At 51.0% G+C, this 26943-nt stretch overlaps 1 protein-coding gene across 4 annotated transcripts; it reads left to right on the top strand.

Moving 5' to 3' along the window:
- The first annotated feature begins 63 nt into the window (after positions 1-63).
- Positions 64-26943, top strand: SH3GLB2 (SH3 domain containing GRB2 like, endophilin B2). 4 transcript variants are annotated; one of them, XM_075112524.1, is made up of 12 exons: positions 119-492; positions 8684-8825; positions 9167-9295; positions 10541-10674; positions 11158-11250; positions 15466-15528; positions 19953-19976; positions 22751-22840; positions 23333-23433; positions 23925-23939; positions 24583-24847; positions 25515-26943. In XM_075112524.1, the coding sequence occupies exons 1-12, from the start codon at positions 430-432 to the stop codon at positions 25620-25622; spliced, it is 1227 nt and encodes a 408-aa protein (XP_074968625.1). In that variant the 5' UTR covers positions 119-429; the 3' UTR covers positions 25623-26943. The 4 variants fall into 4 exon arrangements, with proteins under 4 accessions (XP_074968628.1, XP_074968625.1, XP_074968626.1 ...); XM_075112525.1 differs by lacking the exon at positions 23925-23939; XM_075112526.1 differs by lacking the exons at positions 15466-15528; positions 19953-19976 and having other exon boundaries at positions 337-492.

Raw genomic sequence — 26943 nt, 5'->3', positions numbered from 1 at the left:
GCAGGACCGGCGGCAGAACCACCCCCTCCTCCAACCAATAAGAGCGGAGAGCTGCCTGCCAGCGCACCAATCGGAGCTGGAGGATGAGGCGGCGAGTGCGGCTGAGCCGCGAGGGGGAAGGGGCGGGGGGCGGCTGACAGCGACCCCCGCCGCGGCTGCCTGGCTTAAAGGGGCCGCGTCCGCCGCCCGCGCGTCAGCCGCCTGAGGCGCTCCCGGGGGCGGCCGGACCCCCGCAAGCCACCCCGGGGCTCGACGCTCCCCTCCCGCCGCCGCGCCGTCCCCCCTCCCGGCTCGACAGCGGGAGGTGCTGCTGGTGACACACGGCCCTTTTAAGGGGCGGTGGGAGGAGGGCGTCGCTCGGCGCTATAAAGGGCGGGCGGGCGCACGGCGGCCGCGGTGACAGCGGGGGTTCCCGCCGCCGCCATCGCCATGGATTTCAACGTGAAGAAGCTGGCGTCGGACGCGGGAGTTTTCTTCTCCCGTGCCATGCAGGTGAGGCCACCGCGGGGCTCGGGCGGGGCTCAGGCCGGACCGGCTCCCCCGGCCGGGGCTCGCCCGCGGATGCTGGGCCTTCCCGGCTTCCCGCTCCCTCCCTCCCATCGCACGGGCACCGGGCGCCCTGCGGACCTGTGGGTCGAGGCCTCAGCAAAACCAGGGACGTTCCCCGAGGGAGGCTGGAAAATAGGTGTGGAGCTGGATGGGTCTGACTGAGCCCCGGCCCCGGGAGCAGCCGCCTCTGGGGGCTCCGAGCGGTGCTGAGCTGCACCACGGTGCTGCTGCTGCGGTGGGACTGTCTGGTAAAGGCCAACCAGGCACACCAGCCCCAGCGATACTGCTAACCAAAGCCTTGGCTTGAGCAGGCTGGAAGAGGAGTATGGAGAGGACATCACTTGCCTAATTGTTGATGTTTTCAAAGAAAAGCTTATCTTGCAAACAGTCAGCTGTGCCCAGACCTGTTAGGGAACTGTTCCCTTTTGCTAGGGAGAGGTGGCCAAGGTGGCCTTGCAGGTGGTCTGCACGTCAGCCCCTCGAGAGGCCAGGCAGCAGCAGCTCCCAGCCCCTGACAAAACACAGTGCTGCTGAAGTGATGGGAAGGAGCTGCTGAGACTGAGCAGAGAGTGTCTCGGGGGGCTAATGTGGTGTCAGGACCATCCTTCCCCAGCTGGAGATCTGGAACTGCTTGGGGATGCAGTGACCCCCGGAGCTGTGAAAAAACTTGGCTACCCACGAGGAGCAAAGCGTGCGGCAGGTGGTGAGATGTGGCTGCTGAGACTGTCCCCTCCTGCGGCATAACAACGTGAGACCCATTCTCTGTTGGGCAGGAGGGAGGCACGTTAGAGTTGGTTGGGATCCTGCCTGAGAAGTGAAGTCCAGCTGGTGACTCTGGGACTGGGCTTCTTGCTCTACCTTATTGTGTGTGGGCTGATAAACAAACAGAGCAGTGCCATCTTGTTCCAAACCTTCTGTGCAGTGGAGTAATTCTGGCTCTTTTAGGAGCTGGTCTCCTGTAAACAGATATCACCTCCTGGAACCGTGCCAATGAGTCATATGTTGTGAAAAAGAGAGATATTAACTACAGGTGCAAAATAAGGAGCAGATGGAAAGCTTAAAGATGCTGTTCTCATGCAAATGACCTTGGTAGCAGAAGAAAGGAAGAAATGCTGTAAAGAAATCTTATGTTTAGAAGCCTTATTGTAAGCCTCTGATAAGTGCTTTTTAGCTTCGAGGCGTAGGAAGGAGACAGGCATGGGAACAGTGTCTGCACACAGCAATTCTAGAGCAAGGAGGCGTTTATAAATAGTGGCTTCTGCCTGCTACACCTACTCCACATAATCTCGTATATGAATATTCATATGACTAATTCCAGTAGTAATTTCTTGAAACAAAATGGGCACTGGTACTTGTGGACAGCATGCAGGTGTTTGTGTAAGGAGGGGAGACTGGAAGGAAATGGATTGCTGAGGCTGAAAACCACTTTCTGAAGTCTAATTGCTGGGGAAAGTAGGCCTATTTGGGCTGTCCTCATAGAGTCCTGCTGCTAGCGTGGGTGAGCACTGCCCTGGCTCCACCAAGAGCCAGAAATGATAGTTGAGGTCTCTGTTGGCAATGAGGATTAGCTTTGTAGCTCTCTTCAACACAGCAGATCTTCTAGGAGGGGAATAAGACCTGCCTAGAATAAGCTCAGTTTTATAGCATTGGAGATACTTTCTTCAGCTCCAGGCATTTAACAAAGTGATGTTTTACTGGAACTGCAGTGACTGGTAGATAAATGGACTGGCCGTTATGTGCTGTGCCACTCAGACAGCATTAGCTATTGCTGTCTGACTGAGATCCCCGGCCAACACACAAGAGCTTAATACGAACTGGAAGAAGGGCTGGAGCCTTGCTCAGCGGGGGGGGGAAGGAGGCAGAGCAGGGGTGGCTTCCCTGAGGCTTAGTGCAGGCGCAGTCCTGGTTTGAAACCTGTCAAATACAACCTAATGTAGGTGGCTGGTGGAAAGATATTTGACTAAGCTTGATCCCTCTCATGACAAAAAAAAAAAAAAAAACAACAACACAAAAAAAAAACCCCACATGCAAAAAAACCACTCAAAAACCCACTGCTGCCTTTACACAGCTTTTCCTAGCTTCAGGCACCAGTTAGCAGGGCTCTACCTGAGGAGAAGCTAGGCAGCTTGAAGGATTTGTATGCTCCTGGGTGGGCACAAGTCCAGCAGGAGCAGGACAAAGGTGGCTGTGACAAAGCAGCTGTATAAGCAGTAACTATCTTACCAGGCTTGTGTATGCGGCTCCCTCACCAGGCGGTGCCCTGTGGGCTTCACGGCATCTCTTATGTTCTTTAGAGAAACAAAACAGGTAGTAGATGTAGGTGAAGAGGGAGGTGGTGGTCAGCACTGCTGCCCTGCAAGTGGGCAACAAGCTTCTAGGCTCAGGCAGCTGCAAGGATAAAGAGCTTTGGTAGGATTCAGCTTCCCACTTGAGGATGTACTGTATTGACACTTGCACCACCAGTCACAGCCATGAAGTAAACATCCTCAGAGAGGATGCAGCACATAGGCCCTAACAGCTGTCACCTGCAGAGATACTTCAAGCAGGTCATGCTCATCTTCACCAAAGAAGAACAAGGCCTTTCTCTTTGATCAGCTGCACCTTCCAGTTATCAGTAGGTGGGTTTGATCCCAGACCTCTGCAGAGGAAGCTGTGCTAAGAGCTCCAGCTTCCCTACAGAACTGGTACCTCTCCTTCCAAAGATAACACATTGGATGTCTCTGTTCTAGACAGGCCGCAAGCCAGGTGCTCTCAGGGATGTCTGGAAATAACTGTAGGTGTCTGTCTTCTGTCAGTTCTGATGTAAACTGGCTCTGGGTGAAACTGCCCAAGCATGAGTACAGCTTTTGGGTGCTTATCCCACTGCTAATATAATTACTGCTAGCAGCTAGAGGCTGACTTATTCTATCCTGAAGAAAGACAGACTCCCCTATCTCTCTGAACTGTGGTGATAAAGTAGACTTTTCCCTTCTGCTTGCTGACCTTACTGGGGTTGATACCTTGATTGCTGATCACCTTAAGAATCAAGAGAACAGGAGGTCACGGATGAAAAGGGTTTTAAGGGGAAGAGGTATGGGCCAGAGCATGTTTCCATTTGAAACACACCTATGAATCCATGAGGGCAGTATTTTTCCTCTCCCTAAATGCCTTGCTCATGAGTTGACCAAGCTGTCCTGTTAATGGCTTCCTTCTGTCCTCTAGCACAGTTTCACTTGGCTCACAGCCTAGCTTTCCTGACTCCTGGTGACCAAATACTTGAAGCATACTCTGTATCTGGTCCAGAGCTGTTGAGACCTGGGTAGTTTTTAGAGGCTGAGTGGCTATGGCTTTTCTTCTAATGCAAGCCTGCACAAGGTGGGACGTAGGTTTGCCTAAACTGATTCTGTCATGCCTCTGATCACCAAAAAAGCAAATGTTACAATAGCCTGGGCATTATGAAGCTGTTCAGAGACTTCAGAAAATCTACTGGCCCAAATCTACCAGCAGGTGCAGGAGGCTATTCCTGTTTTAAGACTCCAGGCCCTGGCTTGATCTTTGTGATTTAAGGTAGAAAGTCGTAAGTAATGTCCAGCTGGAAAAACTGGGGACCCTTCAAGTGGTACAGGGGCCTGAACTCTGCCACCAGATCCTCTGCAAGGGGGCTGCAGCTACCCTGTCAAAGCTCACAGCGTACGGCCCTGGGCCAGCTGGAGTGGAGAGGGATGGGGAAAAAAAAAAAATCACACAAGCCTGGAAGAGACACGAGTCTACTCATGCTGCATTGTGCAAGACAGCTGTGGTGCTGGCATAACTGGGAGCTCTGATGTTTTATTCCCCTCACTTCAAAGGGGAGAAAGATGCTAATGCTTTCAGCAAACAACGCATGTGCTATTTTAAAGCCTTACCTTGATGGCCTTTAGGGCTCTAGGCACAGCGTTTTTTGATATTTAGCTGTAGTGCAGAGGGACCCATCTGGCTCAGCTCTACTTGCTCACCCTCCTGACATCACAGTAGTGTCTCTATCAACTCTCCTGGGGAAAGGAGAGTTTTCCCCCAAGCTGTGAATGCAGGCAGCTGCCCTAACTGCAGTCCAGCAGAGTCTTTCTTCTTTTGGGCCTGTCACCCAAGTGCTGCTCTCCTGATCCGTCAGCCTGCTTGCCTGCATGGGCCCTGATAATGCATCTAGTGTTCCTGCTGGCCAGCCAAGCCTCCTAGAGGAAACCCAACCTTTGGCTGAATTATTGATGCCCTGGAATGCGGCACGACTCTCCTTCCTGGAGAGTGAGTGGCACTCGACAAAAGGCTGCCCTGCATTATTAATCACCTCATTGGCTTCCCTGCACAAAGATGGGGCTGGTGCTCAGCTGGGTCAGCTGTAGGGACGCTTCCTGCAGGGCAGGATCAGTGACCATGACCTGGCGTGTGATGCAGATTCTGGAACTGGTTCAGGGCAGGGCTGTTGACCCAACTGTCAGGTTCTAGAAAGCAAGTGGGAATAGTTTGGCTCCAGCAGAATTAAGGTTCCCAGGCAGTGTAATTGCATGTGCTCTGTCCACCCCGACTCTCTCCCAGGTGAATACGTAGCAAGCCTGTAGGTCACCTTGATAGAACAAAATAACACTCTTTTTTGTGGCAGCCTGGAGTGTTCGGTGCTGCAAAAGACACCAATACCTCTAGTCCACGAGCAGCAAGACACAAAATATTTTTAACCTCTTTCTTTACAGTCAGGAGGCATGAGTGTATGATCAGCCTGTCTGTTCTTCCGCATCTCTTGGCCTCACAGTGAAATATTATGTCTGTTCAATGGGAAGGAAAAATAATGACATTTCTGTAAGTGTTATGAAAACAAATTCCTAAGAACAGAAGTTCTTTATGGGGGAGTTCTGCTTGAAATGCTTGAGTAGCCAGACTTCATAAACTGCTGTTGTTCTACCCTGCTTTTCACTGGGGACACTGACTTAAGAGGGGATCAGCCTCTGAGACCTGTTGCCACCTGAAAGCTCAGATCTCCACTTGCACCAGACATAAGAAGGAACCAGCTCATAGGATAAGGTGGTGTAACTTACCCCTAATCTCCTTCACTGGCTGCGCTTTCATGAGAAGCTTCATCTGATCTCACTGGAAGCCGCTCCTGCAAGAGGTAGTCCTGCTCTCCCCTGCTCCTGATGGCACGTTCCCAGGAGCGCTGTGTCGTCAGGTGAGTTCTCTGACCTGCATGAGAAGTCATGTTAGAGGTAAAATTGAGCTGGACTCCCCACGCACAGACAAGGAGGTAGAAGTGTGCTGCGGGGGAGGAAGAGACCACCCTCTGCAGCAGCCTTCAGCCAGGTGGTACCAACTGCCCCGAGGCTGTGCCTGGGTCTGGACTTAGTAGCATAGCTGACTTCTGGGCAGGGGTAAGGGAGACACTAATGTAGCAACAGCCTCCCAGGATGTGAGCTACAGCCTCCCATGCCCTTGCACCCACTTCATGACATTCATGCCCTGCTTTCCAATGCTGAAAGAAAGCCTGAATAAGAGATTGTTTTCTGGCCTGACCCTTTGGAGCCACAGGCTGTGACTGAGATTTCTGCCCATCCTCCCCTTCTGACACAGCCCCGGCTTGCAGTGATCGTTGTGAGTGTCCTCAGCCCTTTTGCAAGACAAACAGCTTTAGTGCCTGACTTGAGATCAGAACGGAATTTGAGTCCTGGCTGCTCCCTGGCCAAGTGCTGCTGTGCAAATGACCCACGTTGTTCCACTGCACTAGGTGAAGGGGTGGGTTACAGAAAATAGCTGCGAAGGACAGTGATGCTTGGAGATACTGCTTGTGAATATAGCAAAGGACCCCAGAGCTGGAATGATTCAGGAGGCTGGCAGTAGCACTGTGGAGATGCAGGAGGGCTTCGGCAGTGAGCTGACTGCAGCAATGCTGTAAGAAGGTGACAAGAAACTGGGTTTAGGCTTGACAGCTCCAGGGCAGGTGCTGGTGCAGGATGAGTCTAAATAGCAGGAAAAGGAGCTGGACTTAGAAGTCAGATGAGATCTCAAAAAGCTTTCTGGAGGGTGCGGGGGGAGAGACTGTGCTTGCATCAAAGAGTCTTGGCTTGTTTAAGAAAGCTCTTAAACAGATGACTCGAGAATTGGTGCCAAATACCTGGGAAGCCCCAGTTTGCTGCATGGCAGTGACTCAGCCCAGCCTGGCAGAGTCTGAAAACAGCCCTGGGCTTCCAACAGTGACAGAGGAAGAGAGCCTCGGCCAGTCACACATGTCTGATAGTCGTGCGTGGCCCCCAGAGACAAGCATAGATGTTGGGTACAAAGCAATACAAGCACCCTCTCACCCTGAACTTGCTTTTAGCCATGCCCAGCAATAGCCACAGGGCCATGGCGAGACTGAGCTGAAAATAAGACTGCCAGTAACCAGGGGCTGCTGGTGCTGAGGAAGAGACTAGTGAAGTGATCCCTCGTCATGCACGGCTGCGAGCCCTCTGCCCCCACTGGGCTGCAGGAGGGGGTGTGACTGTCCTTGCAGCTCAGTATCTGTCACCACCGACATCAGGCAAAGCAGTTCGCGGGCTCTAGCTTGAATCTTGCCTGAGCAGGTCACTGTGTAAACATACCTGCAGGGCTTGCGTATCTCGGACATCTAGTAACATTTGCACACGGTGGTAACAGGACTCCTAAAGGCTGTTTGCCTGCCTCACGTGCTGGTTCTGGGCTGGCTCCTTATCTCACTTTGCTCCCAGCATTGTACTGGATGTGAACCTGTCTGGGGCTGCTGGGCAGCTGCAGGAAGAGAGGTTGCCAAAGGCCTTTCAGGAGGGGCAACAGACACCAGACTAAGACCCCATAAAGAGGGCATCTTGGCCCATCTAGAGCTGAACTGTGGGATAGCGGAGGGGAGAGGAGACGCTGCAAGTGGCAGATCAGGCAGTAGTTGTATTTCATCTAGGAGTTTTAGCCAGGCTTTAGTCTCTTGGCACGTGACTGTACCAGGTATCGTACAGTACCACATCCTGATAACACAACAGTGGCACCTCAGGCCAGCAACAAGGGCCAAAAGGACAACTGCAACCTCTCTAGGATCCCATGTGGCATAGCTGTCTAAAGGGCTCTTTTAGTATGATCCAACAAGGTGCTGGTTCCATCAAGAGCAGGAAATTGTGCTTAAAAATACGCTGAAGTTGGCCAACATCACTGAGAGAAGCAAGTGGAAAATGGGGATGGAATGAGAGGGAATGGGCTCTTCTCTCAGAAATCCCCCAAGGAAGCAATGGGGGGTGTCCAGGCCATCTGACGCTGTACCTCCAGACTGACAAACCTTGCTTGTCAGATGTCACTGCCCGGTATGAAAACACTGAAGACTTGCACAGCCTGCTTTTCCCTGCTGTTAATCTTAAACTTAAAAGGAATCACAGTGAGGGAAAGTGTGTTGCCAGCATGGATCTGAGCGCTGAGAGAAGTCAGACACCATCATATTTCTCTCAATACCCTGCTTCAGAGTGTGTCCTAGAGGAAGAGTCACTTGCTGGAAGCATTTCACTCTAAATCTTGAGTTTGAGCCTCTTTAAACCTCAGATGCGCAGTTGGCAGCTCACTGCCTGCAAGGCAGCTGGGAGGCAGTGCTCAGACACTGAGAGTCTGATGGCTGTCGGAGGGCACTCACAAGCCCTGTAGCGAAACCAATGTCATGTACTTGCTTGTCCAGTAAGATGAGAAGAAAGGCTGACTTGTGAGGTGGTAGTGGCATTCCTGATCCTGTTGGGTGTGGAGGACATTGTTGGTTAGGAGAATGTGAAGGGAGATGCTGCCTTCCCTCATGTGAAGGATGTCTGTTGCTCTCCTGCATGAAGTACTGAAAGCCATGTGCACGTTTAAATAGATTCCCCACAACTAGAGTAATTTTGTACTAGACCTTATTAAAAGTTACTTATTCAGGAACACCTCTCAAACCTGGACTCTATTTTTAGCTCAATGTTTGTTCCACTCTTGGGCAAAAGTTTGCCCTCTTCCACTGAAAGATTTCTGGGAACAAAGAACGACACCTTGAAGGCTTTTTTGCTAGATAAATGCATGAGATTGAAGCAGCCTCAGTGCCTCTTAATAGCCCTGTAGCATGCTGTAATTTTGCTTTAGTAGATCAGACCTCCTAATGACTACCTCCTTCCTGCAGTTTACTGAAGAAAAGTTGGGCCAGGCTGAGAAGACTGAACTAGATGCCCACTTTGAAAGCCTTCTGGCCAGGGCAGACTGCACAAAGAACTGGACAGAGAAGATCTTGCGTCAGACTGAGGTTCTGCTACAGCCAAACCCTAGTAAGTCCACCTTCTTCTAGTGCTTGAAGGACAAATATCACTCGCAGCTCAAACATTGTTAAAAAGCATGCCCTCTGGCAGAGAGCCCTGTTCCACTGAGTTTGTGGGGGTTGGAAGAGATGTGGCTTTGCAGGGCCTGTCCTTCCTTCTCTATGCAGCTGAGATCACTGGGTGTGCTCCTGAAGACGGGGAGATGGTTGGGAGGGCACACCTCCCAGTGCTGGTGTTTGCTGTCCAGTGCATGACTGAGGACTGTACAGTGTGGGCCACCATGAATGCCAGTTCCAGGGGCCACTCCTTCATCCTCCATCCTGTAACCACTGGTGGCATCCTCATTCCAGGTGCTAGAGTAGAAGAATTCCTCTATGAGAAGCTTGACCGGAAGGTGCCTTCCCGGGTCACCAACGGGGAGCTGTTGGCACAGTACATGACAGAAGCAGCTAATGACTTTGGGCCAGGGACACCTTATGGTAAGTCAGCCTGGCTAATTAAAAAGCCCTGGGAACCCATCCCTTCCTAAGAGAGTATCCCAGCTACTGTTCTGGGTTAAGACTTCCGCAGCATGCCTCTTGAAGGAGGCAGGGTGGCCGGCTCCCCCTGCGGCAACCTGCCACGGAGCGTGTCAGAGCCGATCCCGGAGAAGGGTCTTCTCCAGCACAGAAGCAAAGAGCCCACCTGGAGTAGGAAGTCAAGTCTGACTCTACAGCAAAGCACACTCCATGCTGTGAGGGAAAAGGGGCAGGGGTCTCCCTATTCCTAATGCAGTCTTCAAGTCTGGCAGTGATAGAGAAGAAATAAAGACGTGTGGATCCAGGGGAGCTAGTGGAACTGGTTACAGGACACAGAAACTCTTCTGTGTTGTTTCTGTGGCTTTCTAAACTAGCCTGAACAGGGACTTGCAGTGAATAGCTTTAGCTTTGCCCAGTGTGAGCATATTTTTTAGTCTAAGGTGGTGGTATCTAGTTGCACAGAGGTTCTCTAGACTCTGAACAGGAAAACCATCCTTTAACTGTGTCCTACAACAGGAGGGTGGAAATCTTTCTCCTGCAGAAAGAGAACAGGAAAACAGACTGGGAAGGGTGGTGCTTGGCTACAAGCCACAGCAGGCCCCTTCCTGACCACAATGCATCTTTCTGCTCTTAAATCCTAACAGTTGCCCCTTCCTGGGGGAATTCTGGGCTTCTTTAAGCAGCAGACCTGCACAGAAGCATAGCCTTAACTTCCAGCTGTCCTTGCCTCTGCCACGAGCTTTGTTACTGCTCTCCCAATCAATAGCTGTTCAATAGTGAGCCCTGTTACAGGCAGAACAGCTGTAACTGCATCTATAGCCAGCACTGCCTAATCAACTCTTTTTTTTTTTTTTTTTTTTCTGCTCTGGTGCTTTTTAATTTGCTGTTCTGTTCCTGTGCCTCTGTTTTATGAGACAAAGATAATTCTGTGCAAGCAGGGGTAGTGGTAAAAGGACATCGGTTGAGTAAGTGCCTCAGCAGATAAGATCTAAGCTGCACTGGGAGCAGCTGAGAAGAGGCCTCAAGCTAAAAGCAGATTGTAGCTGGGACTAAAGTTAGTGTGGTACAGGCATGGTCACCTTGTCCGGGCAGGGTACACTGTGCCTTTGTCCCCCAACACTGGAGCCTGGTAGCTCTGGGTGGGTTGGCTGAAGCCAACGCAATGTTAATTGGTTTCTCTGGAGTTGAAGGCTCCTGTTATTGCAGGGAAGACCTTGATAAAAGTTGGAGAGACTCAAAGGCGCTTAGGTGCAGCAGAACGGGACTTCATCCACTCTGCCTCCCTCAACTTCCTGACCCCACTGCGCAACTTCCTGGAAGGGGATTGGCGAACCATATCTGTAAGTATGGTAGCAGGAAAGGGGAAGCTTGTCATGCCACCAGAGATGAGGAGGGCAGGGGGAGATGGAGAAAGTGCTGCAACAACTCCTTTTCTTTCCTTATGAGAAAGGAGGACTCCATATCTCTCCTCTCAAAGTATGCAAGCGTAGGGGAATAACTATCCTAGATCTTGCTCAGGGCTTCCTCTGCGGCAGGGAAGGATTGCCAGTTGGTGCGCATGAGGAAGGCAAGTCCTTTCCTGACTCCTGCAGCTTAGTGGGCACCACCCTCCCATAGGCTGCCCTGTTTCCAGAAGGTTAGCCTGGATCCCTGGCAGCCAGGCCCAAAACTCTTGCTAATGACACGAACATAGCAACTACTTCTTTCTCCCTAGCATTTTTTGATGAAGAAATAGATTTAATTCCTAGATGATACCTTGTCCTTTTTCCTCCCTCAACAGCTCCTAAGCAGTCTGCTCTTCTCCCATTTTCTGTCCCTTCCAGAAAGAGCGGAGGATCCTGCAGAACCGCCGCCTGGATCTGGATGCCTGCAAAGCCAGGTTGAAGAAAGCCAAAGCTGCCGAGGCAAAAGCAGCGGTAACTTTTTCCCTCACTCCCCTCTCTGTCTTTCTGGCCCCAGGGCTTGGCTCACATGAATAATGCCACATGCTCTCTGGACAAAAATTAGGCTGCCCTGCTATGCCCTGGCAGACATGGGTGGGGGGAATTCTTCATCTGGTATGCAAGGGAACTGGGAGCAGTAGCCACACGCCTGTTCCTTAGATGCCCTTCTATGGCAGAGTTGTTGAAAATAGTTCTGAGCTTCCGGAGTCTGGAAACTTCTATTTGACCCAGGCTCCTGTCTCCTGACTGCTAGTGGTTACTGGATGATTTTTGCTAGTAACTAAAAGGCTGCATCTTCTGAGGACTTGCTAAGTTTCCCTGGGGATCTCAAAGCAAGCCAAGAGAGAGCTGAGCTGGGAGCTGCACAAGGAGAAAGCATGCTGGGGCTCTGCAGCAGTTCCAGGCTTTCACACTAGTTAAGATTCTGCCAATTCACATGCTCCCCTGGCAATCCTGCCTGGGGAAGACTAAGGGCTGGCCAGTGTCAGACTGTCTAGCAAGAGGTCCTTCCTTCAGCCTCTGTATTCACTTAATTCATGGTGCTGTCTGGTTACAGCTAGTCTTGCCCTCTGGCTTTGGGGAGTTCATGGCAAGTAAACTGCCAAAGGTCCCAGGTCAGAGCCGTGCAGAAGGGACTGATAAGTCAGCCAGTGTCACTGTCCACAGGTAATGGGGACAGTGCTTCAAAGTGCTTGTGAGGCTGACAAGACCTGTCAGCTCAGGGTGCGCTGGGCCTGAGGCACCTCCTGGAGCTGTGCTCTCCCAGGGCAGGGGCAGAGTAGCAGGAGGCAGAGAGGATGTAGCTGGGCACTGATGGGTTCCCTGGAGGGCCTTGTTGAAGCAGATTGTTATCCTGTAGTGCTCTGGCTGTTGGCACAAAGACTTGCCAAGTTCTGCTCCTAGCCTGGGCCAGGACCTCAACTAGCAAACCTGTGCAATCAGAATAGACCAGAGTCCTTGTCAGTCAGTCTCTGGGATGCACTGGGATACCAGCCTGGGAGCCCTGCCATGAGCCTGTTTTCTAGCCATCTGCTCAGCTGGGCCTCTGGCCTTGCAGCTCCCTGGGTGGCCAGTTCCCAGGTGTTTTCTCTTTTCTCCAGCTCTAACTGCATAGATGCCGTATGGGGAAACTCTGCTAAGCTCAGTGGCCTCCGTCAGCGGGTCTAACACAGTGCTCAGGCCTATGTGGGAAAACCCTGAACAAAGCTTTAGGTGAACAAAAGCGATAGCTGCCCTTTTTTAAAAAAGCCTTCTCCCATCAGTCAGATCACTCAGACCCACTGAAGGTAACTTCAGGGATCCCTGATTCCCCTTCTGAAGGGGACAGTGCTCCCAGTCTCAGAGAAAAGTGGTGACCATTTCCTTATCTTAAGCTCAAAGCAGAGCAGCAATTCAAATATCTCCTGTGCTTCTTCCCTTTCTACCCTCTTTACCTTGCTTCTTGCATGAAGTGATTCCAAGGCCTCTCACCTGCACACAGACCCTTGGTGAGGGACTTCCCTGTAGCTGGAAGAGAAAAGCTTACTTTCCCACTCGAACTGCAGGGCTGGGGTGCCCCAGGCAGGACACAGCCAGTCCAGGCTTCCCAGGCTGTTTGCCCCAAGCCATGTTTCAGCCCTTCTGCTTCATTGAAACAGAGATCACACAACAGAACAACCTCAGCTGCTGTTGTGGTCATCCATCTCTTAACCAGCTTAGTTTAAAGGTGGGTCCCTGGCCTCAGGGCTGTAGGCACCTCACTGACTACTAGAGGACAAGGCACAGGTAGAAGCTCCCAGCACAAAGGGGAGAACTGCTGCCTCTGCTCTAGGTGTGTTAACTCATTACTAGACCACAACATTCCCTGTAATGTGCCTGGAGTCCTGTGTCACACCTCTCTGTACAAGCTGGCCTAAAGTATCCCACCTCTCCCAGCTCACCACTCTCTTGCTGCTCTTCCCCTCTGTAGTGCAAACTTGTGTTCCCACAGCTTCTGTCTCGTGACCAACCCTCCAAGTGCGCTGCTGCCCAGACCTGTGAGCTGCTATTCGAGTGTCTGGGCTTGTGCATTTCCCTCAGACGTCATTGCTTTGTCCTTCCTGTTGATGCTGTTTTGTTTACTAACCTTTTTGTTTTGTTTCTTTGTAATTTGCTCAGTGTGAGGGAGATGTGAGTATTGACTGTGCTAACAGTGCTGTGATTTTTTTTCTTTAACACCTCTCATTGTCTCTTTCCCATTTTAAATGAAAATTCCCATCTCCCTTGTCCCGTTGGGACTGGCCCTGAAGCATGTACTGAGCATGGTCAGGGCTGCGGCTGCCTGGGAAAGGTGCCCCAGAAAGATGGGAGCGCCTGTTGGCTGCCTGCAGCCCCTGTGGAGCATGCACTCTGTTCCATCAACGCTGCTTGCAAGCAGTGCTCAAGAGAGGCATGGCCTCCTGTAAAGACCCACTCAGGCTCCTCCAGCAGCGTGCAGGAGGAGGTTGGGTTGGGTGACAAGTCCCTCTCCTGGAAGGGAAGCAGCCCAGAGACAATGACAGGCAGCTTGGTGGTTGTGGTGCTGTTCTGTCCTCCAGGCTCCAGGGCTCTGCCAGTTTTCTCCATTACAAGACTAGAAGGGGGAGGGAGGTGGGTCCCTTTTGACCACTGCTTGCAAATACAACTTGCCCATGCACGGGAGTGCAAGAGCAGCTTGCCTCCTTCATCCCATGTGCTGTGACTAGTTTTGGGACTTTCTGGAGACCAGGGAATGGGAGGAGATGTTTCTTTAGTTGCTTTTGATTAAAAAAAAAAAAAAGCATAAGAAGCTATTCCTGTGAAACATCTCCTCTCCCCTCAGGGAGGAGTCAAGCCTAGTTGTTGTGCTGGCCTCAAATCTCACTGGCACTTATTTCTCCCTGTTTGACAAAGTTTGACTTGTAATAGGAATCACTCCTCCTTACTCTTTCCTCCAGCCATCCCCAAAACCTCCTAGATGATTTAAAAAATAAAAAAATCTTGTTGGGACTGCCTGACTGTTCTTCCACCCACTGATCACTCATTCCAGCAGGGTGCTCAGGGCCCAGCAAATCAGGTCAGCATGTATAAGTAGATCTGGGTGAGCGGCAAAGAGATTAACCTGAGAGAGTAAATGTGGGGCCTGAGAGGATTAACAGCGTAGCTGGGTTACAGCTGGATTGTGCACCAGCCTTGCACACCAACCTACTGTGCAGTAAAGGCTGACCAGGACGATACTCAGATCCATCGCACCAGTGTTATGGTCCTGATGTAAGCTAGCTCATTGGCTTATCTCTTTGGGTGATGCTACAGCCACAGGCCATCCTAGGAGGAGGCCTAGTCTTAGCTTAGCTGAACAGAGAGACCACATTATGTGATGGTTAGTGAGGCTACACCTGTGTGGGGGTGGACTGGATCCCTTGCATTCCCAATGAGGAAAACCTACAGAGCGTTTAAGTCTTCCTGCCCCTGGGCAGAGGTTTAGCTATGGAAAAGGTGGCTTGGAGGTTTTCTGACCTTTGGGGTGAAAACTCATACACTGCCTCTGGCAACAGCAAGGCTTTGGACTAGATCTGCTTTGGCTAAGCCATGCCCCTTACTGAAAATAGCAGATCTGAGTCTGTTAGGAGGAAACACACCCAGAGGCTTAGTGACGGTAAGAACAAGAAGATGTGTTTCTTTAAAAGGCACTGTGGAAAGGATGCTCTGATGCTGGTAAGCGTGCCCACTTTAAGGACAAGGTCCTGCACAGTGACATTTCTAGGTCTGTAGACAGGAAGCAAGGGGAAAGAAGGTCCTCCCCACTGAACTGAGCCACCATGACATGAGCAACCTGCTGGCCGCAAGGGAATGGGAAATACATTTGGGATTATGCTGTCTCATCTCCATTCCAACTGGCCACTGTGTGAGCGAATAGCTGTAAGTACAGGCATAGTTTCTAGCGGTAGAAATATCTGCTGTTTGAGTACTGGCTGTGACTGCATGAGCCAGTCCACCTCCTCTTGCACAAGCCTGGCTTCCACCTGGGGCAAGCTTCTCACACCACTGTCAGGAAGGTTGGGAGACCTCCCTCCTGCCACCCCATGAGAATTTGAACTAAGCTCCCAGCACAGACAGGAAAAAACCACTAGTCCCTTCTTCCATCTGTTGCCCGACTGACTCCTATCCACCCTTCTGCGTGACTTGTACATGAAACTCTATTCCCCCCACTAGGCTGTGCCTGACTTTCAGGAGACTAGACCTCGTAATTACGTGCTCTCCGCCAGCGCATCAGCGGTAAGATTGCCTCCTCATAGATGTTGCCTCTCCAACCTCTTCCTGCCCCTCTCTTCACCCAACTTAAACTCAGACCTAGTGCTCTGCTGTTTTCAACATTTTAATGTGACATGGGCTGCCCAGGGCTCCTCTGAGTCAACCTTAAGGATGCAGATCACCCCTGTGGGGGTGCAGGGTCAGGGTCTGGCACTTTCGCTGCTTGGTTTGCTTTCCAGTTTCTCTGCCAATCCTTTTCCACATTTCTAGTGGGAATCTTCTGATTGTTTTTTATTGCTAGTAGAGCAATTGAAAGGAAAAAAACCTCAAAGGTTAGCCTTTCTGGATGGTTCCAGCTGTACGCTGGCAACGTCACATGCGTGACTGCCTGATTAGTACTGTAGTGTCAGCGCGCAGAGCCTTTGTAGCTGGTCAAGAGAAGCAAAGGTGGAGGAATCTCTCTGCCACCCATGGTGTCAGCAACGCAGTAGGCTGACAGTGGAGGCTTGTCTATTCTGCAAATAGAGGTCACTTTTTTCCTTTCATCTTGGGGCCTGTCTGTTGGCAGCTGTCATGCAGTCAGATGCACTGGGGGTGGGTGAAGAGCCTGTTGCATCTCTACTGTGTTGCACTGAGTGGTCGTAGTCACGCAATTGACTTTCCATGCTGTGTTCATGGCTCCCCATTGCACAATGTCACATTTCTCGTTAAAATGTTGAAAACTGATCATCTTGCTTCCTAAATAGCATTCAGAACAACACTGATGCCTGTTAATAGAATAATCTGGGAGTGGAAGGGCTGGGGAGTGGGATCTGAAGGTATGAAAAAGGACAGCCTGGCCTTCAAGCAAACAAAAACCATCATGGAAACAAGTTGGATTTGGTTAATGGGAAACCCATCCCATTTGGAGAAGGTGGTATGTCTGAGCTGATAGCATCAGTGTTAGTTCCCAGGGGGATCTGTCCTGACCTTCTTGGAGAGTGATGCTGGGATCAGAAACAGCTTTGCACAATAGCTAGAAAACTATTTCAATAGGTAACAGGCCTGGTGATGAGGCTCCTGAAGCAGCTGATACTGGTGATGCTGTAGCAATTGCTCAGTTTCCATCTCTCCTAGTGCAGCAATTAGCAGCAAGCCTGTGGCTCTGGCTTCTCACTTGGAAAGGTCTGTTCCAAGGGCAACACAGTAATGGACTAAAACTGAGCTCTGGGAGAATCAGAGGAGAGAAACTGGGCTTTCCCTGCCTCTGAATAGCTCTGGTTAGGCCAGGGTATCCTGATCATTCCCTGAGGCTTTCTGAAGCAGACCTGAAGGCAAGCGTTTGCGTAACGTGCATTAGGGTCTTGCAGAGTACCCAGATGCTCAGTTGAACATGTCTAGTCATTATCAAACTGCAAGCTCGTCTGCTTCTGCTGTATTGCAAAGATGTTCTGGGGAGCAGATGCCAATCACAGTAACACGGCAGGAGAAATAGATTTTGGGGGGTTTTTAGCCCACAGGGGTCTGCCCTGGCACATCTCTGCCTGGTTCAGTGGTCCCTCTTCAGAGCTGTGCTAGAGAAGCCCTGACAGCAGTGATGATTTTATGGGACAGTTAGAGCAGGGCTCTAGAAGACTGACGTGCTCTACACAAGCAGCCAGCACTGACCTTGATCACTTCAGCATGTTTGATGGCTGCACAGCAGGGCCTCCTACCAGGAGTGCCTGTAGGAAACCAGCTGGCCTAGCCAGCAGTGCTCCTGTGGCTTCCAAAACTACCCATTTCAGAGGTTGCAAGTAGTGCTTGAAGTGCCACCTGAAGTCCAGCTGCACTAGCAGGGGTGACTTGAGTAACAGTTGGCATCTCTAATTAGCAAAACGCAGGCCGAGCCCAGACTGCTCCCCTGCTCCCTGCAGGCAGGACTGCCTTGCAACAAGCTCTCTAATCCCAGCATTCATCCCAAGGGGTCAGGCATTACAGCAAGGTAGGAGCTCTTCATACTGTTCCTCTGCTTTTCTTCCAGGCCAGAGTCCTTGCACTACTTTAGTCTTAGTGTATACGGACAGTATAGAGCAGTGGCTGCTGCTCACCTTGCTGTTGAGCTCTGCTCCCTTCTGGAGGGAGGGATTGCTTATGCCCAGATAACAACTTTGGCCTACAGGTGAGCAAACAGGTCAGCTCTCTCCTGAACTGTGTGCCCTCAGCAGAGCTCTGATTTGCATTCTAAATTTATGCTGTTGTTCTCTGGAGAGGTGGATGACATGGTGTTTTTATTGTTTTCCCCTTCTGTAACAGGAGGGCTTAGATGGACTTAGATCCACCTGGAGATAAGCACCTTCCTCATTTTGTATGAGTTGGAGGCTGAGGAGCCATTTCTCCTCTCCCCCACACTGACCTTTTGTTTTTGTGTGAGGTGTACGTGGGCTGTGCAGGCCTAAATATCCCTTTCTCTCAGACCCTGCCACGCGCTGTACTCCTAGGAATGATTCCAAGAAAAACATATCGAGTACCTGAAAGAGGGTTCCTCTGGCTTGAGCTGGGGTGGAGGAAGACAGGTGCAAATCATTGCCTTTTCTGCTCCCTGAGCTATCTGAAATGCTTCTGACTAGAGCCACATAGTACCTTAGCCCAGGGACAGATCTAGGCAAAGCTGGACTGCCCCAGAGCACCATAGGGTCAGAGCCAGAGGTTGCACAGCAGGGCCAACAGAAGAGAAACACCTCTAGCTACGAATTCAGTGGGTATTGCAGTGATTAAACGGGCCTGAAATGGCTCAAGTACTGGCTACAGCATCTAAGTAAGCAGGAAGATCTCTGGTCAGCAAAAGCTTGCTTCCCTTTGCCCTTATAGTAAACCACATTCCAAAAACATGAGGGTGCGCTGGCCGAGGTCTTGTGCCAGCAGAGCAGTTCAGGCTAGGGCCTGCTTCTCAGCTGCCTACCAGGATCTTCCCGTCATCTGCCTTCCAGAGTAGGGGGTTTTAGAAGGGGAAGGGTCTTGTGTCCCTATACATGGCTGAAATTACTCAGGCCTTATTTGAACCAGTTCCTGATTTGCAGTAACAAAACATCCTCCTAAAGGTCAGAGAAAACACCCAGCATCAGCACTGCACAGGGACAGCCTGTGATCATAAGGGGACCGGCTACAACAACTCCATTCCAGTAAGAAGAGGTGCCAGTCAGGCTACGTACCATGGAGCAGGAGCTGAGCTGCAGGCCAGGGAGCAGAAACCAGAACAGGAGCAGGCAGCGAGCCAAGGAGCCAGGCATGCCACCCCCCTCCTTCAGTCCTCACCACTGCAGGCAGTTCCTGCAGGTGCTCCTGATATTGGCTGCTGAAGTTGTTGCTGCACCTGGGGCTGCCACAGCCCACGAGGGCAGGTGCTGGTGAGCAAACCTCAACAAGGTTCTGTTGGGAGACCTGGGTCTAAACAGGGCATGTTCTCGCTCAGACACCACCGCATCCAGCCCAGGGCTCCCAGGTGCCTGCAGTGCAAATTGAGCCGTGTTACAGTGAACTTTCCTGATCTGCAGAGGCGACATCAGAGGGTGAAGCTGAGCTCCTCAGAGGCCGTCTCCCCTGGCCCTGCTGACGTGGGGTGTGGCAGCATGCTGGTGTGCTCCCAGTGGATCCAATTTCATGTTACCAGGGCTGAGGGAGTAGTTTTCTGCTGAGGAAGGGCCAAGCCGAGGACCTCTGGGAAGGATCAATGTGTTTTTCTTCCTCTTCTCTCCCTTTCCCATCACTGCACATGTCTTTTGTTAATTGTTTCATGTCCTGGAGCCAGATCCCAGCAAGCAGCTGGCAGCATTGTGCTGCCCTGAATGTCACCCTGTGGGTGAGGAGAATAGGAAGGAGTAGCATGATGTTTTGCCTGGCTCAAAGGCAGCATCCAGCCATTTCTTCCTCCTTCATGTAACTAAATGTGCCTGTTGGTAGTGCAGACTGGTGGGATTATTATCCCATTAACCTGAGCTCTCTAGACCAGCGGGTGGAGAACGCTGGCCTCTGTCTGGCTTGAGCTCACAGCAGTTCCCAGGCCCCATTTGTGGGCTCAAGCAGCACACTTGCCTCTCCACAATCCAAAGAGAAGGGCTGTCTTTCAATACCAACCTCAGCATTCGTCAGCAAAGTCACCCTTGCTGTTCAGAGGACTTTGCTGCTTAATCCTTTTCTTCCTGGAGCCTGTTGAATGCAGTTGCTGTAACAGCCCTGGCATGGAGCAGAGGTGGAGTGCTGCTGGCTCTGGTGGCATGGACTTGCTCTCCTGTTGTGAAACTGAGCTCAAGGGTGCAGGAATGAGGGGAAGGGGCATCAGTCTGGCAGCTGCTGCTGGGTGAAGGGCTAGCTTGTCCCCGGAGTTGGCCTGCTGTGTCTACGGAGTGTCCTTGCCAATTGGTGTTAATGCCGAGTGCTTCTCGACGTCTCCAACACTGACCTCCTTTCCTGTTGCTCTGTGGCCCCTACAGCTTTGGAGCGACGAGGTGGAAAAAGTAAGTACCCAGCCGAACTTGTGCTCAAACCTCTGGGCGTGCTGGTGGTCTTTAGGGGGTGGGGGTGCTGCAGACTCCTTCCTGCTCGTGTTCCTGCACACATGCAGGGGAGGACCAGTGGGATGTTGCTGTTGTCAGCCCCGGTGCTGATCCTGCGACTGTGTGGTTCAGTGCAACCGACAGTGGCTTGGGAAGAGCCCGCCCCGTGGGCCAGTTGGCTGTACCTAGTGTGAGAGACTTCCTGGGCAAGCCAGGCGTGCGTGCATATGTGATGAAAGGCAACTCTGAGAGCCCTGCACCAGCGTCGCTGGAGCAGAGGTGATGCGCTCTGACGTGGTTCAGCTCTGCTCCTGTGGCAAAGGCCCCGCCTGCTCTAATTTTGCATGTGCCATGCATTAGCCTCTAGTAGTCCCTTGTGTGCTTGTTCTGGGGTCCAAGCAGGAGCTCTCAGTAGAGCTGAAGCAAGGACAGGGTTTCCCCACAAAAAGCCCCAGCTGCTGGAGGGAACACCTTTGTCAGGAGGGCAGAGTGGGAAGTTTGGAGCCTGTCGTGGAGTTGACTCTGTCTGGGTGAGCTGTGCTCACCCTTCTGAGTGGATCCATGGAGGCAAAGTCCCAGATCTTGTTTATTTTCTGGGTTCCCCGAGGGGAGCATAACTTGTCCATAAAGATGGGTGGAGGGCTGCTAGTGGACTAGAGACCAGGGTGAGCTCTGTGCGGAGCTCCAGCATGGTGTGGAGCTTCCAGAGACACCTGGGATCCCGTTGCCTTTCACATCTCAAACACCCCCAGCAGACGTTAGCCTGAAGCCTGAACTGCAAGGTGGTAGAATGGCATGTTCCTGCATGCTGTGCATGATAGCAACCTATTACTGCCTTACTCTGAATGCATCATCAGAGCAGACTGGCTGTTCTTGAACCAGCTCATCCTGTACTTGAAAACCTTCGGTCCCTCAAACAAATAAGCTGACTGCAGTCAGCCATAAGCATGCAAGGCTCTGCTCCTCTATCCTCTATCTTTGGTTTGTCCTGGTTGGATAGACCAAGGTATGTTAGTAAACTTCAAAGTTCTCAGTGTCTTGGAGAAGCGTAGGTCTGGAAGGGACCTCCCAGGTCACAGGCTGGTGCTGGCTTTATGGGAAACTACATCCTGCAACTGCTCAGAGCCAGCAGGGAGAGGTAATGGGTCAAATCCCAGGTGGTGCCAAATGGAGCTGGCTCTGTCTATTATAAGCTTCAAATGGCTCTGCTGCTACCAAAGTCTCTGCTCAGCTCACTGGAGCAAAGAATGTCTTGGTGCTTAGTAAGGCATTCTGCTGGTATTTCCTGTTATACTCCCCCTTCTTTAAATAATCCCTTTCATACAGAAGGTGCAAGGAAATAGATCAGTTGTAGCTTAAAATAGACAAATCTGACTGCAAGGCAGTCAAAGCATTTCTTTGTTCTAGCCTAGCTGTACAGCAGTACTGGTAATGCTGTTACCAGATGAAAGATGTAATGGTGCGCAGCAGCTCCTCTAGCTTGCCCTGCTGGGAAGGCTGGGTCTCCTCTGGGGTGACCCTGCTCAGAAACACCCATGATGTGGCCTCTGCTCTGTGACTATCAGCCTGTCTGGATTAGCTCTCTGGGCTCAAGTCCAAACAAGCCCCGTGCCAGACTGATCAGGGCATTTCCAAAGCAGCAAAAGGAGCTGTCACACAACTGGTGCTATGCAGGAGCCACTGCACTGAGGCAGGCAGCCCCCTGATCGCTGCACCCCCTGGAGAAGGGGAGAAGGACACAGAACCTATATTCCTCCCCTTCCAGCAAGGTGTAGCTGAGTGGACACCCCTCTTCTGTGCCATCCTAAGAGTGAACTGGCATATTCTGCTTGGTGTTAAGGAATCATGCATGCTTGAGAGAACAGAAGAGCCAGTTTGTCACCCTTTCCCTGTGGCAGTGGGGTGGGGAGAGCAGGCACCAGGGCATCTGACTGCTCCAACACTTCTGTAGGTCTTTGCCTTGCAAGGATCCACTGGGTATTCTGGTACTGCAAAACTGCCCTAGCGTAAACACACTGTTGGTGGGGGAGAAATGTGCCGTCTGTTCAGTAAAGAGGGTCTCCAGTATCAGTCTGTCTTCAGATTCCCAATGTCTCTTGTATTGCTGCCTTCTATTAACCATTGTTTAATTCCTCCAAGCTCAAAATAAGTAATTAGCATCAAAGAAGAGCTGGAGGTAGAAGCTGGATTGGGATGTTTATCTCCACTGCAGAGACATGCAGTTAGCAACAGCAATTTGGTAGATGCTCCCTGGCCTCAGCCTTTGTTCTGTGGTGATAAAAAGGGTACCAGCAGAAGTTGTGCTTTTGGAGAGGAACGTAGGGAGGTTGTCACATTCCTATGCCTATAGGCTTAGAGGGGGTTAAAAGGACAGGTGCTGGCACGGGACTGGCTTTCTACAAACCTCAAGATTAGCAAAGCCTCCCTCCGTCTTCATGTTCTAGTCTTGTGGGAGTAGGAGCTTCCTAGCTTGATGCATCAGTCTTGAACTCCATTGCAGTGCAGGATCGAGCAGAAATCAAGTTGCAATACAGCCAGAGCCTCTGGGATCCTCACCCAGGGTCTCTCGTGCCTGGGGTTCAGCGTCACAGGTGCACATGTGTCCTACTGCGCCGACAGCACACTTATCTCAGTGCCAAAAGGGGGGGTTGGTGGAGGAGGCAGGTGTTCCTCTCCCTGGAGGAGGCACAAGGCCTTGCCTTGTGCTGTCTTGAACACCCTGTCCTGTTTTACAGGCAGAACATGAGCTGAGGCTCACGCAGACGGAGTTTGATCGACAGGCAGAGGTGACACGTCTCCTGCTGGAGGGGATCAGCAGCACACATGTGAGTCTTCCCAGGTAACTGGGGGATGACAGGGACTAGAGACATGCTTGGCTTCTTTCTAGAAGAATACCAAGAGGATGGTGAGCCCTGCACTGGGAGTAGAGGTAGAAGAGGTCATACATTTGGATGCTGGAATGCTCAAACTAAAAACATAATGAAGCGTGCACAGGCAGTGGCACTGTGACACCTGCAGTTCTGCAGTGCTTGAGATGCTTCCGAGCCAGAAAAACCTTGTCGTTCTCTCATTAGGCTGTGGACTCACCACATGGGCATGGCTCAAGTGCCAGGAGCAGCCTCCTCGCGGAGATCACCCTTGGGCCTATGCAACATTCCCAAACTTAACAAATTAGGATATTAAAGCCAACCAAGGAACTCTTAAATACTGGCCTACACAAGTCTGCTTCCCATGGGGGTAGGTGGTAGCTGCAGGAAGAGGGTTCCTGTGCCTGGCACCCAAACTCACAGACCAGCTTATGGTCATTCTCCCTCCAGGTGAATCATCTTCGCTGTCTCCACGAGTTTGTGGAGTCTCAGACCAACTACTATGCTCAGTGTTACCAATACATGCTGGACCTGCAGAAGCAACTGGGCAGGTAAGACAAGAAACTGCTTTTACTTCTCTAAGGGCTACTCGTCTGGCTACCCCTAGCTCAGGCCTCCTTCCCCATCCTGCGTCATAATGTTGGGTAGAAGTTTTAAAGCCCTCTCCAAGCTCTGACAGAGCTGAGCTTACAGAATGGTGACCGATCCCAGTGGTATTACATTTAGAGCAGGCTTTCCCACTGGGTTCACCTGGGTTTTATGCATTCATCTCAAAGCATGATGGTCATGAGGGTTTGAACATTCTTCTTCTAAAGTAGTTAAATCGCATGGGAGACAAATTCCTGTTGCCAAGCAGCAAGCCTGAGTGTGCTCAGCTGCAGCAGTAACTAATTCTGTGCTACTGGCTGCACATCCCATGGGCGCGGGCAGGGCTGTTTTGTCTGTTAACCTGTCACACCAGTGCAGCGCCTGACCCAGGAAGGGGCTGTTGCCTCTGCGTGATCACTCACTACTCCTGTTCCATTCCTTTCCATGCTTGCAGCGCCAAAGGAGAAATGTAAGTAAGGTGTCACATAGGCCTGGCTCTAAGAGCGTTTCACTTCAGCCAAACCAGAGTCTCTGCAGACTCGCTATGAAGGCCAGCAAGGGCCAGGCTGCACTCCCTTAGTGCAGAGGGGGGTATCTACAAATAAACAAGACCAAGCTCGCTCCATTACTGTCTCTACCGATAGAGCCCAGAAAGCCTGGGAGCCTCCAGTTGTTGCATCCAGTTTAACAGCATGAACTGTCCCTTTCCTAGACAACTGGCAGACTAAACAGATAGCACAGCCCATGTGAGAGCAGGGGGAGGGCACAGCACCATGGGCCCAGTGAAACAATGGCAGAGCCGATAGCACCTGCCCAGACCCCTCTCTGGTGCCACGCTTCAGCCTCGTACTCTGCAAGTCAGGTGCCAGTTCTGTAACAGGACACTCTAATCAAAATAAGCAGACAAATATTACCTGTTGCAGTCTCAGCACCTGCAAACTGAGTGCATTTCCCCACTCAACGGGCAGTGCAGATACGTTGCTGCTGTTAGCCGGAACTCTTGAGCATCATCGCTGCAGCGTAACTACTAAAAGAACAAGCTCTGTCTTGCTTCATCATACTAGAGCCTTACTGAACTCTGCTCTTTTTTTTTTTTTTTCCTCCTGTGTAAGATTTTCAGGCACATTCGTAGGCAACGCAGAATCCACATCTCCTCCCCCAGCCGCTACCTCTCCTCCAGCTGTTGCTGCTGCCACACTCCCTGCTGTGCCTACTATTCCAGTTGTGCCCACGATTGTTGGGGTGCCTAATACCGTGGCAGAGAGCGTACTGAACCCAAATGAAGTCAAGCCTCCTGCCAGTGGGACACGGAAGGCCAGAGTCCTCTATGATTATGAAGCAGCTGACAGCACTGAGCTGGCACTTCTTGCAGATGAGGTTGGTAGCTTTCCTTGGTGAATTTTGCTGTATCTGCCTAGCAGTCCATTGCATGCGCAGCAAGGTCTTGGTTACTCTTCCTGCCCCTAAAAACCCTGTTTTATGGCACTGCTAATAGAGTCTTTTCCTTGCCACTAGTATCCACTTGTTGCAGTGAGCTTGTGCTGATGGCCATTTGCTATTTGAGTATCACCCCAGTAACTCTTCTACTCCTATTGGAGTCTACCTGTATTCAGCTAACAAAACACCCTTACTTAGTATCTTCACTGTGACCCTTAAATATAGCTACCTGATGTGACAGCACTGGGATAAGCTCCTGGCTGGAGGCCTGGTCTAATCGTGCTGAGAAAAAAAAAGACAACTCAGCAAGTCACAAACTCTTCTGTTGACTAGACGGAACTTGTGTATTCAGAAGGGATGACATAGCACTATGCCACCCTGTATGAAAAAATACCTTAAGTCAATTTGGAGAATGAAAAGGCAACAGGGACATCACTGGGCAGACTGCTGTAGATCACCTATTAAAGCTGCAGATAGCTCCAGGGAAAGGACGCAGATGCCTGCTAAATGAGTTCCGGAATTATTGTTCTTTTGGTACCCATCTGACTGAACTTCTTGACTCTGCCTGCAGAGTAAGGTCCTGTCTAATGCTGGCTTCTCTCCCCAGATGATCACTGTGTACAGCCTGCCAGGCATGGATCCAGACTGGCTCATAGGGGAAAGAGGGAACCAGAAAGGGAAAGTTCCTGTCACTTACTTGGAACTGTTAAGTTAAATGTCTCCAGGAAGAAGAATGTACAAGCAGAACGCACCCCTCACCCCCTGGCACTTCTAATGCGGATTTCTTCATCTGAGACCATTGCTCTCTTCAGGGTTGACACTCCATTGCTAACATGGGAATTGCAGGAAAGAAGTGGTACAGTAAGGTTTTGGGAAAGGGCTGATGGCACCAAGACTGAATTGTTAACTACCAATGCAGCCTGCTTTGAGGTTAGTCTCGAAAGTGCAAGATTCCTTGATTACTTTTTTTCTACCCTAGTCTCGTTTATCGCAGTGGCTTTCCCAGGGCCAGCAAGCCGCCTCCCCTCAGCAGCTGCTCAGAGTTTGAATTACACTTCCCTTGTGTCTGGTGTGGGTTAATGCCTGTCTGTCCCTCCTGCCCTCTCTGTTCTTCAGCAGTAGAATTGCCTAAGTCAAACCATCAAGCATTCCAGTGGGGAAGTGTCCCACGCAAACCCTCTGACATGTTCTAGCTCTCAAGGCAAGGAAGCTGAATTTAAGAATTAAAAGCCTGTTACACCCATCCACCTTGCTCACCAGTGGGAGAACAGTAGTGCAAGGTGCTCTTAAGAGCCCTGCTATCGTGGTGCCTGATGGCTTCAACCTAGAACTGTCCTCTGAAGCTGGAAGGAATTTTGTGAAGACTGACGTAATAATTTAGGGCCTATATGTCAAAAATCAAACCTCAGTGCAAGGGACCATGCATCTTGCTTGCATTTCCTGAGAAACTGCTCTTGGACTGCAAAGAGTTTACAAACCTTTTTACAAGCTTTGCTCCCTGTGTTAATTGTCCAGGCTTTTCTTTCAGTGTCGGTTCCAGGCATGTTTTAGCCTGAATTTATTTTTCACCCTAGATCACTGATTTAACTAGTATTTCCCCTCCCATCTCAGCAGTGAACAGACTTGGTGCATCCTAGTGCAGGAAGGGACAGTCCCACTTGCTGTCATCTCCAGCTATACACACACTGAACAAGCCAGGCTGCCCCAACGTATGTGGTGGTTTAGCTCAAAGGGCTCAGGTATGTATGCCTTTTAACCCTATAATGAGTTTTTTTAGCCAGAGCTCACCTAAAGGACTTCAGCTGCTGTGTAACTCATTTTCCACTCAAGCTGGATGGAAAAGAAACTCACCTGCACCAAGCTCACTGTTCACTACCTTCCCCTTGGTATGTCAGAACTAACTTTGCTTGTTTATTGATCTTTTGCACTTTCCCCCATGGTATCGTGACCACTCTAATGTAACAGGGCACTGAGCACCTGTGTATGTAGGGCTCATGGTTTTCAGCACTTATTTGCCAATAAACAAACTGCCTGAC

The sequence above is a fragment of the Phalacrocorax aristotelis genome, chromosome 17 (assembly GCF_949628215.1).
Source record: "Phalacrocorax aristotelis chromosome 17, bGulAri2.1, whole genome shotgun sequence".
NCBI lineage: Eukaryota > Metazoa > Chordata > Aves > Suliformes > Phalacrocoracidae > Phalacrocorax > Phalacrocorax aristotelis.
This window is presented reverse-complemented; position numbering and strand designations above follow the sequence as displayed.